This window comes from Patiria miniata, unplaced genomic scaffold (genome assembly GCF_015706575.1).
Source record: "Patiria miniata isolate m_02_andy unplaced genomic scaffold, ASM1570657v1 HiC_scaffold_3, whole genome shotgun sequence".
Classification (NCBI taxonomy): domain Eukaryota; kingdom Metazoa; phylum Echinodermata; class Asteroidea; order Valvatida; family Asterinidae; genus Patiria; species Patiria miniata.
The window spans coordinates 17,072,789-17,088,452 of NW_024037069.1; the positions used below are offsets into that span (position 1 = coordinate 17,072,789).

The following is a 15,664-nucleotide window of genomic DNA, read 5'->3' on the forward strand; positions in this document are numbered from 1 at the left end:
AATCACATCCGTGCTGAAATGTAGACAGTTTTTTCCCGGACACTTGGCCTCCGGGTTGTGCACACTAGCTGACAATAGCCTAAATGGGGCTTTTCAGGTCAACACGTGCGCAATGGCACTTGTTCGGAGAAAAAGGCACTTGTTAACAAAAGCATTGCACTCTTTTCAAATATCTTTACAAATAAGCGCTGGTGAAAAAAAGGGCATTTGAATGGAAAAAGGGCAATCTTTACAAAATATTGCTGTCTACGCCTATGGCTCATAAAAACTCTGTAGACCGATAAATTATTGCCTATAGCCCCAAACTTGCCATCTACCGATCATAAACATAAAGATACATTTGGTCTTTTAGTCTTTTATATTTGCCAGTCCCTGTAACAAACAAATAACACTGCAAATATATCGAGAGCCACATCGTTTGGTGAGAACTATGTGAATATTTTTATGAACAGAAATTCGTCTGCTTCCAGTGGAACCAATTGTTTTAACTTAAACCAAAAAAAAACCCTTTCGGGTTTTATAAGTTTCAGTATACTACCAGCATATTTCATCACAGTGCATCCAGAATCCAACATTTTCCGGGGCCTTAAAGCGGGCCCCTGGCCCTGTGGCCCCACGCCGTAAGGGCTCGGAAAATAAAACAAAACATACACGACGGAATTTACTAAATGTAAGAAACCAGCCTTGCAACAATAATATTTACATGCGATGTCATGCTTTTTCCAGAATTAAATGGAACCAAAAATAGAGATAAAAATACAGGGTTCTCCACTTTTCAGTAAAGTTAGACGTTTTAAGAGCAACAGTATCTCTAAACAAAATAATAAAATAAATTGTTTTATAATCGCAAAAAACTTTTGCTAAAAAAGTCAAATGAAAGTGGCCAGGAATCGCCTCAGATTGCACCACAGAGCATCCATATTCCAAATTGAGCCACGACGTAAGGGCTTTGCGCTCCGTTTTCGTATTAATTTTGTCCGTCCTTTATAAATTCCAGCACCCCCTGACAAAAATTTGTTCCAGCGGCAGTGCAATGTCACAAGCATAAGTGACAGTTACGTAAAGTTTGGGTGTGCTAGGAGGATAAACAACCTAATGGTGCCAGACTGGGACCATGAGTGCTCAAAAACGATGCAAAAGAAGATCAGGCCAACTTCACTCACTCTTCAGCCAGCAAACTTCTCCAAAACTGTCAATCGGCAAAGAAAGGGTCCTCAGTATTTCACCAACCAAGTTTTAAGACTCATACATTTGTAAAGGAGATTTTCTTCAATATTTGGCAGTGGCTTGCACAAGAGAGGGAGGTCAATTGATTTCAAAATGAGGTTAAAGACTAGACTTCTACATGTCCATCCATGGGCCAATAATTGTTTGACAAGACTGAATTCTTCATTCATTGTCATTAGTCTGGTGCCTGACTATGGAGAAATGTGTATAAATAGTGACCTAGTAACCGACATCCTAGATATTTGTTTTGGCACAGTCAGCCGACAGTTGATTTATGCAGTATTGAAGCGATGTTGGACAGGTTGTTTCAGGTGCTAGTCTATTTTCTTGCATTGCAGGTTTTCATGCCTTAAGTTTTGGGACTCCAATACACAAAATATTCGGACTATTATGGTGCGTGCTTTGTGCATGTGGTTATTTTAATTTAGTAAATACACGTTTAACTAAGCAATGTCACGTTTAGGACCCATGGTTGTACAGGGTGAGTCAAAAAAGCAGAATCCAAACCCCAAAATTCTAGTTCATATATTAAAAAAACAAATGTAGCACCAAAAATAATGACTGGAAAGCCAATTTCATGAGCTACTTTTAGATGAAAAAAAAAATACTAAAATTGCTCAATCAGTTCAAAGAATATCCGTTCAAAGAAATGAGGGGAGGGGGTTAAGTACCCCCTTCCCCCTGCTGGCTACGCCAATGCAAATGGAGCGGGATTACGGGAATCACACTTGGTTGCAATGGTTACAATATCTGAATGCGATCAAACGTATTGTTGATGTACCCTAACGTGGCGCGGCCCCTAACGTGGCGCCTTTGGATTTTTCGCCGGTAGCGCCTAGCTAGAGCAAAATTTTAAACTGAAATTTCACAGAAAGTGAAATTTCATCAAGTTCTAAACGGTCCTGTTCATAAATCGCGAGTTTATTTACCCGTAACAAAGTTAGAAGGAAAAGCTATTTTGGCGTGATTTTCCGTATTTATTTTCAAGTGCAAAGTGAACCCTTTGAAAATGCCCTGAAAAATAAGAAAATAATTTTCTGACAAACATTTGGCTGGGTATGTAAGTAAAGATATTAAGTATTTATCAGAATTTATCAAGTTTACAGGAATTCGTAAGTGTTAATTTGGAATTTTCCAAGATTTATTCAAGTGCGCCACGTTAGGGAACACTCCGCCAATTTGTGCCCAATTTCCGGACACCACCGTTTTTGAATTTCGGATTAAATTTTATGAAACTGAAATTGTTCACAGAGGTAAAATAGCAAGCATTGATAAGGTAAAAGTACTAGTATTTCATTGCATGAATTTGAGGTTTGTCAACAAAGAGGTTTGGCAACACTACACGAGGAAAGTCGGGTAAGCTTCGAAGTGCGCCACGTTAGGGAACACGACTATATATATAGGCACAACCGAAAAACACATACTGACCCGAATCGCCCCCGTTGCTGATAGGCCCTTGTTCCCTCCGCCCTCCAACACGATACCATCATAGGGGAAGTCATATCCTCCGAGTTCCTCCTTCTGTTCAGCCGTGAGAATCGGTGAGTCAGGGGCCGAGGAAGAAGTTGGAGAGACTGCCATACTGGCAATTTCCCCGTACTTTGAACTTGACTGGCCCATATTGACAGTGTTTGAAGTTGATTGCAAGAGTAAAATACAGCTGACGTGTCCAAAATCCAACACGCACAATGCGGGATAGATGAGGGTGCCACCGTCGAAAGGTTCGTTTTTACTACATCTAGGCCAATTGTGCATGCTCACTGTTTCGGAACAATAAACCATTGCTATGACGTCACACTATGGTAACTGATTGGACGGTATGTACACGGACTCTCTACCGTACACCATTTTTGAGTCTGTGTTCAGAAAAAGGGACAACGCATCGAGTTACAGCATTTCGTTTTTGATGCGTATAAAACAAAATCATCAATTGTTTTCCTTTGTATATAGTTAACATTATGTAAATAAACGCAGCACACTCATATCTGTTTCATTTTGTTTCACTGAAACACAAACAACTAAAAACTAAGACAACGTTTTCTTTGCCAAAACAAAAACGAAAAAAGGGTAACAGGAAAAGCAAAAACGAAACCTGTTACTAGTTTAAGCCCAAGGAAACCCGAGTGCGGTCGAGTTCGTCAGAAAGTGTCTCGCGGCTGTTTCCTTTGAAAAAAAACTTGTCCACGGGGCATGGCGGGAACTCATGCGCGACCATGGATTATGACGGGCATGCACATGTTTACTGTACTTGCTGTATTTGCTCTCTTTAGGCCCCCTACTTTACTTTGTCTATCATAGTCACCTTTGTGCTGTTTTTGTGTGTGTGTGAAGAATTGTATGGAATTGACAACTTTGTTTTGTGCAGAGTGACTAAACGCCTTTCTTTAAGAGAGGAAGACATGAGATTAGCCGTATTTTCAGGTACGTATGTGTTTTTAGGCCTACTTGTAGTTTTTACAGTGAAATTTCAGACAGCGCAGCTGTAACGTAAAACCCCTGTCACACCTTTGCGTATCCTAATTTCTTATGAGTTCCTTATCAAAAATTTTCAATACGCAGCCGTACGCTCAATTAACGTCGAAATGTTTTGATCACTTTGACTAATGTGCAACGCACATCTAGCGTACAAGTAACGAGTTCAGCGCATCCATTGCGTATGAGATGCGTATGAGTTCCGTATGCAGTGCACAACATTATTTTTCGGGCTGCGAATAGGTCAGCATGCAGTGCGCATGTCGAGCGTATTCCGGACGCACCCGACTTATGCCGACCGCATGCTTCACGCACTTCTGAGCGTATTCCCGCCGCATTTCCGCCGCTCGCCGTCCAGCGTGCGTTGCATCTGCGCTGCAAGTACGCTATGTATACGTCCAATACAGGCGGCTCATAATGCTGACAGGGTGCGTCACGAACACATATATATAGTTCGTCCTTCGAAATTCGAAGATGACAACCAACATCTTCATACTAGTTGGTGTTGTGTGTTCGCAGATGGCTAATAAGTCCAATTCTAGCCAGGAAGCTACAGTCCTACACTGGACACACTAGGTTGGGGGTGGGGGTGGACACGTAGGGAAGCATCTAGCTGACGAGATTTTCGTTGCTGTCGTTTCAGCTCAGCCTCCCTGATGCGACGGGCTTCGAAGCTTGATGCACCTTCGTGTGATAATCTTCTCCATGCCGTTCGATCATGGGCAAGTTCTTCCCAGCTACTCACATTGAAGTTGCATTGCTTCATGGTTGCTTTAAGGCAATCCTTGTATCTCTTGAATTGACCACCAGCCGATCTTTTGCCTGTTGTTAGTTCACCGTAGAAGATCTTTTTGGGGAGTCGATCATCAGGCATCCGTACTACATGACCTGACCAGCGAAGTTGAGCTCTCATGATCAAAGCACCTACACTGGGCAATTCCGCTCGCTTGAGGACTTCAGTGTCTGGGACCTTGTCTTGCCATCTGATGCGCAAGATCTTACGCATGCAGGAAAGGTGGAAGTGGTTCAGCTTTCTGATGTGGCGGCTGTAGGTTGTCCAAGTTTCACAGGCATACAGCAGGGAAGTCAGGACTGCAGCTTGATACACACGCAGCTTTGTTTTCAAGCTTATGCCTCTCCTATTCCACAGACGCTCACGAAATCTTCCGAAAGCTGAGCTGGCTTTGGATATCCGATTTGTGATTTCCTGGTCTATGTGGACCTCTCTTGACAGGGTGCTGCCCAAGTATGTAAACTTGTCAACAGAATGAAGGATGTGATCTCCAATGGTGATAACGGGTGGAACATATGGCTTACTTGGAGCAGGTTGAAACATCACTTCTGTCTTTTTCAGATTGATTGAAAGTCCAAAGCGTGAGCAAGCCGTTGCGAAGCAGTCCATGATGAGTTGTAAGTCTTCCTGGGTGTGGGCGACAAGAGCACAGTCATCGGCATATAGGAGTTCACGAACTAATTCATCGAATACCTTTGTTTTTGCTTGAAGTCTTCTCAGATTGAAGAGTTTACCATCAGTCCTGAATCTCATCTTCACGCCGATGTTGATGTCACGGAAAGCATCAAGGAGCATGCTAGCAAACACGACACTGAAGAGCGTTGGGGCAAGGACACAGCCTTGTTTAACTCCATTTGATACTGGGAAGGGTTTTGAAGACTCCCCATCGTCCGTTACTCGTGCCATCATACCATCATGAAACTGCTTAACCATCTCGGTATACTTTTCAGGGCAGCCAATTTTGGACAGGAGTTTCCAGAGTCCTTTTCTACAGACGGTGTCGAATGCCTTTGTCAAGTCGACGAAGACACAGTAGAGGTCGGTATTCTGCTCTCTGCATTTCTCTTGTAGCTGCCGGGCTGCAAAGATCATGTCGCCTGTACCTCTTCCTTTTCTGAAACCACACTGACTGTCGGGTAGAAATGTGTTGGCAATGTGTGTTGTGAAGCGATTAAGCATGATTCTGGCGAGGATCTTACCAGCAATGACCAACAGGGAGATTCCTCTGTGGTTGTCACAAATGAAACGGTTGCCTTTCTTCTTATAAATGTGGACAATGGAGGCATCCTTGAACTCTTGGGGAACTTTGGCACTCCTTTGATCCACATCAGTTGGAATAGCTCTGTGAGGCGTTGCACGAACGAAGCATCTCCTGCTTTGTATATCTCGGCGGGAATTGAGTCGGAACCAGCTGCTTTACCCGTGGATAGTACATCAATGGCTTCTTCAGTCTCGGAGGTAGTGGGCACTTCAGCTAGGGCTACATTGACAGTGCTCTGAGGCAGTTGATCTAATGCCTCAGTGCTGATGTTTGAGTCTCTGTTTAACAGATTTTCGAAGTGAGAAGCCCAACGGTGCACGATATGGTTCTTTTCTGTGATTAGTGTGGTTCCATCAGAGCTCATGACGGGGGTAGAACCACATGATTTTGGCCCATAAGTTTTCTTGAGCGTATCATAGAACTTCTTCATGTCTTTACAGTCTGAGTAGGACTGGAGCTCTTCCGCTTTTTTGCTCCACCATGAGTCGCACATAGCTCTGAGTCTGGCCTGCAGTGTCTTACGGATGCTCTGGAAGGCTGCTTTCTTCGATGCGGATTTTTCATCATTGATCATGGATAGGTGTAAGCGGTGTTTCTCTTCAAGAAGTTTCTTGATCTCCTCGTCATTTTCATCAAACCAGTCTTGGTGTTTCCGAACAACAGGGCCCAAAGTTTCGAAAGCTGCTGTGTGGACTGCATCTTTGAAGCATTTCCAGTCCTTTTCAATGTCGCCTGAGACCAAGTCAGCAGAGATGAATTGCTGGTACATTGCGCTGCACAGTTCACATTTTACAGCGGCGGTCTTTAATTTGGTAACGTTGAGCTTCTTTGGTGGCTTCTTGCCCTGAGGTCTCCTGAGTGGTTTGATGTTGAAGTTGAACTTCGCACGGATGAGTCGATGGTTAGTCGAGCAGTCAGCTCCTCTCATAGCCTTGGTGATTTTCACATCTGCAATGTCCCTCTTCCTGATTATAATATAATCAATCAGGTGCCAATGTTTTGAACGGGGATGCATCCATGACGTTTTGTTTTTATTTGGAAGTCGAAACAAAGTGTTGCTGATGGTGAGGTTGTGTTCTGCACATTTTGTGAGGAGAAGGAGACCATTTGAATTGCATGTTCCAATACCGTGGTTCCCTATTATGCCCTGCCATGTATGATGGTCAGAGCCAACACGAGCATTGAAGTCGCCGAGAATTATGAGTTTGTCCTTCGTGGGAACCTGGGAGATTACTTGTTCCAGATCATCATAAAACTTGTCTTTGACATCATCCGGGTTTGTCATGGTAGGTGCATACACGCTGACTATGGTGGCATGTTGTTTCGCTGTGAGTAACAGACGCAAAGTCATTAAGCGGTCGTTGATACCCACTGGTAGATTTTCAAGATTATCTACGATGTGATTCTTCACGGCAAATCCAACACCAGCTTCATGACGTTCATTGCTGGGACGACCACTCCAGAAAAAGGTGTAACCAGCACCAAGTTCCTTGAGTTGACCTTTCTCAGCAAAACGAGTTTCACTAAGTGCTGCTATGTCAATGTTGTATTTGGCGAGCTCTCTGCCAACGAGTGCAGTTCTTCGTATAGACCGCTTGCAGACGCGCTCGATAATTGACGCGCGAAGGTGTGCGACGCCATGTTGTGGGACAAAATGTGCATGGATAGATATGCGCTTGTCCCACAACATGGCGTCGCGCGCCTTCGCGCGTCGATTATCGAACGCGTCTGCAAGCGGTCTATAGGTCTATTAGGGGCATCGCGGAGTAGCGTACTCGTAACGCACTCGACCGATGCGGGACCGATGCGCTGCGTATTTATGACTTATGACCTGCGTAACAGCGTACGCAGCGTAGTTTTGTGCATGCCCAAAACTATCCTGCGTACTGGGCCGTACCATGCGTACATCTGCGTACATAAAACCTACACAAAACGATAGAGATGCATATGAGGTGCGTATTGTGCGTACGACTGCGTATGAAAAAAATGTCAATGCGCAACTCATAAGGAATTAGGATACGCAGAAGTGTGACAGGGCCCTCATATGGCTTTGGCTTTAAGTGAGCAGTCTGCTGAATGGGAGGGGGGATGGCGATGATGCCGGGATGAGGGCGTGTGACGTAACGCCCCCCCCCCACCCGTAGAAGAAGCAAGTTCTGTACCTTTTTCTTAACATTTGTATTGTTTTGACAACTTTAAGCAAAGCTTGTATTAATTATTATTTCTTTCTTCTATTTTGTTGATCAAAACCAGTAGGGCAGTCTGTAATATATATTATTTATAAAAAAAGCAGTACTACACCGAGCCCAGGCCTAGGCCCTAGTACTAAAATTATGAACAATAATCAATGCTATGGAGCCTAACTATTATTTTCAAATATATTTCCTACACTTGGTTTTGATGTGGTTTTGTAGAAAAAAACTACAACAAATGATTTAAAAGTTGTGTAGAGTCTGTTGGAATCGGCAAACCATGCAAATAAAAATGTATGCATGCTTTTTTAGACTGTGAGTGAAATGTATTCGCTTTAGTTTAAGTGTGATTATTTTTACATACCCCAAAAGGGCAGAACTGATATGATTAAATGCTGTCAAGTCAAATCTTGTTCAGTTTGTCATTATTTCAATCAAGGCATGTGGCAATTATGATTTCAAAAATTGTGATATTTGAACAGAAATCGAGCAGTATCAATGTGCACAAAACAAAAATCCAAATTTTAATGACAATTTCCTATTCAGACTATATACGGTCTCCAAAAAAACCCGCACCGTTGTATATTTTCTAATGCGGTTTAGGCCTAATAATAACGTTTTTTCACATGTTGAATATCATTTCGACTGAAAGAGGACAGCAGTGATATAGCCAGTGGCGGAGGGGGGGGGGAGGGGGCTTGTGGGGCACGTGCCCGGCTCATTAACTTCCAGCGCCACCAGGTGTCCGCCCCCAACAAAAAAAGGATGTCTTAGGCCCCCCAAAAAAGTCTCCGGTTTCTGGTATGGAGCTTGCCCAAAAAGTGGTGCGGCGACGCGGCTTTTTTTTTTTTTTACCTGTTTTTTTTTGCTTCAAATGTCGGCTGATGACTGCAAATGGTGCCCGACTAAACTTAGTGCAAATATTATGGGAGACCAGAGAGGCCACATAAAGCTTATTCTCGATCATAACCCCATCTAAAAACACGTTAAAATTGTGCAGCAGCAGAATTCCAGTCAAACACGTGAGTTTGGCGGTTTTGAGACATCATCTTTCATTGAAAAAAAACTTTTTCATTTTGCCGACGCGTATGGCTACGGCCACGCGCGCGCATACCAGAAACCGGAGACTATTTTTTTTTGGCCTTATGGGTGTCCCTTATAAAATGCTGGTTCTCCCCGCCAGCCCCCCCCCTCCCAATTCCCACTGGAAAAATCCTTCCTATGCCGCTGGGGGATTCTATTTTTCATAATGCCTATAAATTTGGGGTTCGCCTTTTCTGGAATTGAATAAAATAATAAAAACATACATGTGTATAATGGAGAACCTTTAAGGCCCTCTCCTTTCCCAGGCGCGGATCTAGAGGGGGAATTAGAGGTCACCCCCACCCACAGCTCTGTCTTGATTTTTCTACAATAGCAGTTCATAAAATATAAATATTAAAACGAACCCCCCCCCATAGCCAATTTTACTGGAAACAAAATAGGCCTAAACAAACTACCTGAAAATACAGCTGATCTCATGTCTTCCTCTCTTCAAGAAAGGCGTTAATTGGCACTAAACAAAGCAAAGGTGTCCATTCCAAACAATTCTTCAAACAAAAACAGCGCAAAGAATAAGACAAAGTAGGGGGCCTCACTAAGTAAGAGAGCGATTACAGCAACAGTACAGTAAACATGTTCAAGCCCCGACATAATCCACGGGCGCGCATGAGTTCCCGTTACGCCCCGTGGACAAGGTTTTTCACAGGAAACAGCCGCGAGGCACTTTCTGACGAACTCGGCCGCACTCGGGTTTCCTTGGGCTTGAACTAGTAACAGGTTTCGTTTTTCCATTTCCTGCTACCCTTTTTTCGTTTTTGTTTTGGCAGAAAAAGGTTGTCTTAGTTTTTAGTTGTTTGTGTTTCAGTGAAATAAAATGAAACAAAAACGAGTGTGTTTCGTTTATTTACATAATGGTAACTGTATACAAAGGAAAACGATTGATGATTTTGTTTCATACCATTAAAAACGGAATGCGGTAACTCGATGCGTTGTCCCTTTTTCTAAACACAGACTCCAAAACGGTGTACGATAAAGGGCTTGTTTTTCTTTTTTCTTTTTGAAATTCCAAAACGGTAACCGGTAAAGGGTTTGCTTTTTCTTTTTTCTTTTTAAAAATTCAAAAACAGTAACTGGAAAAGGGTTTGCTTTTTCTTTTTTCTTTTTAAAAATTCAAAACCAAAACAGGGTAAAGGGTTTGCTTTTGCTTTTTTTGTTCAAAAATTTCAAAACAAAAATTGGCAAAGGGGTTGCTTTTTCTTTATTCTTTTCAAAAATTCAAAAACAAAATTTGGTAAAGGGTTTGGTTTTTCATTTTTCTTATCAAAAATTCAAAAACTGATAAAGGGTTTGGTTTTTCATTTTTGGTATCAAATATTCAAAACCAAAAATTGGAAAAGGGTATGCTTTTTCATTTTCTGTTTACAGATTCAAAAATGGTAAAAGGCAAAAGAATTTCGTTTTTCTGATTTCCTTTTCCAGACGCATAACCGGTAACTGGTAAACGATTTGCTTTTTCTGTTCCTACACCAAGATTATAATTGGGTAAACGGTAAAGGGTTCGTTTTCCTTTTTTCTTTTGACGATTTTCAAACGGTAACTGATTGGACGGTATGTACACGGACCTGAGTGGCGCACCCGCTGTCACGTACCCGTTGGTCAAGGCATAGAGCTAAACAAAATCAAACAAAAACGTGTGTCCTTGAACGTGTTACTTTACTTTTACTTCATTTCATCCCAAGGCATAGAAAAAAGAAATGTGAACTCAAGGGCGGATCGGGGGGGGGGGGGGGGGGGGGGGCAACGGGGACCCATTTCCCAAATAGGTGGCGCTCTTCAAAACCGGCCATTATGCAAACTACGAATAATGTGCGGTTATGTGCCCATTTTCAGGGCGCATTGTAAGGTTTTCAGGGCTTATATTCATCCCAAAGTAATACAAATCGAAGACGTCTACAAAAAAGGAAAACAACAAACTTTATTATTTCAGAATTCCAGTAATATAGTTTTTCCCGGTTATTTTAACATCTGTATCACACGAATTCCCGATCTCGATACTTTCATTTCGTCCACGAACATTGCAAAGCTCACTTCTCAATTTGAAGTTCAAAAAACCAGCACTAGATTTCATTTAACGTTCAGTATAAATCAAATTTTTAGCATGCCGATTCGTCCAAAATCGCTGTCGCTGTCATTACATGTCGTTTCTAGTGACTTAAACGTTACGATTAGAAACTGTGTCCTATCTTTGCATTTATTCGAAGAAGTGTGCGCATTACTACAATTATAGTTTCAACATATAATTATTTCCTTATATGAGTAAATAAAAGTAGTCAAGCTATAAATGTAAAATCTCTTTTACTGTGTTTCACAATTAACATAACGATTAAAAAATGTGTCCAATCTTTGGACTTATTGGAAGAAGTGTGCGCATTACTAAAATTGTAATTTCAACATAGATTTCCTTATATGTAAATAAAAGTAGCCAAGCTTCTGTTTTAGAATCTTCTTTTCTGTGTTTCACAATTAACATTAGAATCAGGAATAGATCTGTCATATTAATGCTCTTTACTCATGGCATGAAAATTAAGCATTAAGATCAAACAACTTCGTTGTTGCTCTTTGATATATACAAACCTAACTTCTGTGGTTTTATTCATTATATATTTATATAGAGACAAAGGACAATTTTATGTTCATTTTTTATCAGTATTTGCATTGTTACACGACACTTAGAAACGTAAACTTAAACGATATCTTCATAATGCCATTTTTCAGCCTTCAATCTCCTCTCTGGCCATGCATCTTGGTTTGGGAGTGATTGTACCATCTTTGGCACTTGTTGGGTGTTATCTCATCCACATTATGTTGAGCAGCTTCCACCAGTAGGCGTATATACCCTCCATCCCTGTATGGTCAAGCCTTCATTCGCAGCAGCCTGGGGGTCAGATATCCTTATTTGCCATTCGGTAAGTCGTAAGAGTCTTTTTACCCAAGCTTTGAAGCAGGAGTGTGCATTTTCAACAGGATTGAGAAATGGGGAGTATGGGGGGAAGCCGCGTCAGTTCAATGTTCTCATTCCCTGGTGCAGGGTGGCAGTTCAGCAAGAACATGAGGCCTTGCGTTGTCGTAGATGAAGTACAAGTGCTCTTCTTGGGGAAACATTTCCTGGCAGGCTTCAACTTTTTCCTGCAGAAATTTTTCAATTGACGCACGTGTTGTGGTGTGCAGGTTTATGGCATGATGGACAAGTCCGACTTCAGGAGATATGGCAAATGTAACGATGCAGTTGTTTCCACGTTGGTTTTGCAACACTCTGCGAACGGGTTGTCCTCTAACTGCTCTCCCATATGAACGTCGCGTCCAAATGTTGTATCCGCATTCATCGATGGAGATGCAGTGACCAACGACGCCTTGTCTTAAGAACCACTTGGCATATTCTTGTCGCTGTAGGATCACTCTGTCAGCGTACGGGCTTGAGATACATTCTGAGCTAGCTTGAGCGTGATCAACATGCCGACTATAGTCCGTGCTAATGTATTTATTGCAATACGTGGTTTATCAGGGAGCCGTTGTCGTATTTAGTTGGCCCGAGGTTAACAAGGGGTTTTTATCCAGTAACTGTTGAAGGTAATTCTGCATTTCTTGATCCGTTTCTGAACGTGTTCTCCCTCCTCTTGGTAGAGCATCTCTTCTGTTCTCACGAAGGTAAGTTAAGACGATGCTGCGAGCAGTTTGGCGCTTCACGCCAAGAGTGTCAGCAACGGTCAGATAGTCGTGTTCATCTCCTTCGAAAGCGTCTATGTATGATGCGACCTCTGTCCGCGTTTGAAACCTAATTGTATCGACCTCTTTGAAGCCCTCCACTGGTAGCCATCTTTTTTTTCCAGACCGAGTCTCAACAACGAGTGTCAAGACAACTCAGAAATACCCCGAAATTTATAGGACTTCGTGGGCTAGAGAATGAGGAGAGTGCACGATCAGAATTAAAATGACCAAAACGTTAAAGTTAATGACAAAAACGAATTTGCTTTGTCATTCAACGCCGATTGCTACAAGAGACGAACTTCAAAGATTTTGGACGAATCGGTATGCTTAAAATTTGAATTATATTGAACGTTGAATGAAATTTAGTGGTGGCTTTTAAGAAGTGAGCTTGGCAATGTTCTGGGACGAAATTAAAGTATCGAGGGAATTCGTGTGATACTTATGTTAAAATAACCGGGAAAACCTATAAAATAAACCAACAAAAGCAAAAGTAAATTGATATAATTATATAAATCTTACCACACGCCCCGAATTATAAGCCCGGTATACGATATTCAATTTTACTACACAACTTACTCTGAATATTCCTTGTAAAACGTTTGTAAACAAGACAAGTTTCATCACAGAAATTAGGATTACATCTCCAGTGCTATATAAAGAAAAAACTACAAAGCCATGAAACCCAGTATCGTTAGTATACCAATTTGAAAGAACATGTACTTTACATTTTACTGTCAATAAATTGTGATGATACAAATGATTTTAAAGAAAAAACCCTCTAATTATTGAACTTTGAAGGAAAAACATTGAAAATTTTACCTAACTGTGAAAGAAATTGAGTCCTTAAAAACCAAAATAGTTTCCGTAAAATTACACTGCGTGGGACTTTATGTAGGAGCACTCTTGTCAAAACCTAACGTACAAGATCAAGTTCACCACGCGTTTCATAGCCTCAATGATAAGTGTCATCGTCCTCGCTTATAACATAGCCTAGAACAAGCTAAACTGGTGAGCGTTTCAACAAGCTTTAACGCAAAAAGGCGGATGATTGACCATGATTTACCACCATGCAGTTCGTGTCTTGCGCACCAACTTGTTCTCAGCAATGAGTTCACGGAGAAAAGCCATGCAGCCAAGCTTGCCTTGCTGAGAAGGGGAAAAAATGGAACAAAACATTAAAATACTAGATATCTAAACGAAACGAAAACGAGTTTTAACTCGAGTACTACAGCATAATACCTACGACCAAAACACTGTCACAATTCTAATGGAGTTGCACTAAATTAAATGTACTCAGGAAAACTGAAGGTAGGAATTAGCACTCCTTTTGGAACAGAGCGGATCAGAGGTTGGAGAGAAACAAGCACCAGGCTAGGAATTGCAAAGAAATGCAGCACGTGGCAAAAAGCTATTGGAACTTTTCTTAAATGTAGTTTTTGTAAGAAATTCAAGAGGCCAAAAGATTCTGCCTGACTCGACCAGTCAGTTATTACCCTAAACATACTCACCAGCCACCCTCCCCCTCCCCCACCCCCGGCTCTCCCCCGACAATGAAACTGGGTCCCGCCTACTCACCAAGGAAGACTTTGGTGATATCACCTCTCAGGAATGTCTCGATATCATACGAGTTATATCCAACAGACGCAAGAGCAGCAACCATTGAACCGGCACTGGCCCCAGCAAAACGTTTGATGTTTCCCCAGTAGCCAAGCTCCTCAAGGACCTGTGATACAAGGAGAAAATCTATTTTTAATGAGCAACTGTATTATGTCCATACTGCATTTTTAATATAAATATCCCAGACTCTGTAAGTTTTCCATTGCATGCAGGGACACATTTTCAATTCAGTTTGTCAAAGGATGGTTATTTTGTATAATTAACACAAGTCATAACCGAGTACAAACTTTGACTTGAGCGGCCCTCATAAAGAGCTTGCAAAGAGCGCCCTCACTTTAGACAGGTTTTGTTATCAAACTCAGCGAAAATGACAGTATAAAGCGTCTACTCACGCGTATCACAGAGGAGCAATGACCAGAGGGCGCTCTGTACAAGCTGGCCTATACGTATTTCCAGCAGTAAATAAAGCCGTCGAGTTTTGTACATAACCGTCAATATAATACTGGTGCCGTGTTCACTGCGACATCAGGTCCGATCTTATTCAACTTTAAAACATTTTGAAAAGCAACGAGTGTAACTGATCAGTACCGACGATTTTTTGGCCAAAATTTGGTATAGGTCTACTCCGGAAATTCTTTCGCGCACTTACATGTAGGCCCATTATACGATAACCGGCAAAGTTTTCCAAGTTACTTTACAATGATTGCGTTAACATTCAAATTCTACTTTTTAACGATCTTTTTCACTACAGTATTATCATTTCGTGATAAGCACATTTCGAGCCCAAAGGGATCGTTCTCTCAAAACTCTCCTCTTAAAAGAATTGTTCAGTTGTTGAATCTCGGGTTGGGAAAGGGGGGGGGGTTGTCGGCATAAGGCTCATACTTATTATTCAGACGGAAGGGGACGGTATCGCAACCAAACTCCGAAGCCCGTAATTGCATAACTCCCGTAAGCTCCGATTCCGTTTGCCAAGTCATGAAACAGAATCAAGATGAGAACAAAACACAGACTCTCATAAATAAGATTCGAATCTGATTCAATGAGCCGTCAATAAGCTGGGGTAGTGCTCTGTCATCCGTGCCCAGATAAATTGTAAGTCCGAGACAGGATTTTGTTTTATAAGAGACTTTCTACTGTGAAATTTCACAGTAGAGAGTTAAGCCTTTACATAACAAGTCCTGTATTATTATTTTGTTTTCTCTTTTGCCCTTTCCAGGCCTTTTATTATTCGCATATTCCTCCAACATTAAATATTAACAAAAGCATTACATGTACTTAGTGACATAATAAATA

At 41.7% G+C, this 15,664-nt stretch overlaps 1 protein-coding gene across 3 annotated transcripts in view; it reads right to left on the bottom strand.

Annotated features, from left to right (window-relative positions):
* Window positions 1-15,664, bottom strand: part of LOC119737388 (uncharacterized protein YqhO-like) — a 31,125-nt gene that overhangs the window by 8,294 nt on the left and 7,167 nt on the right. For 2 of the 3 annotated variants that reach the window (XM_038211714.1, XM_038211712.1), the window contains exon 2: window positions 14,327-14,474. In XM_038211714.1, the coding sequence (XP_038067642.1) occupies window positions 14,327-14,474 (148 nt within the window). Of the gene's footprint in view, window positions 1-2,655; window positions 2,940-14,326; window positions 14,475-15,664 lie in introns of those variants that run through there. The other variant, XM_038211713.1, reaches the window with a different exon arrangement.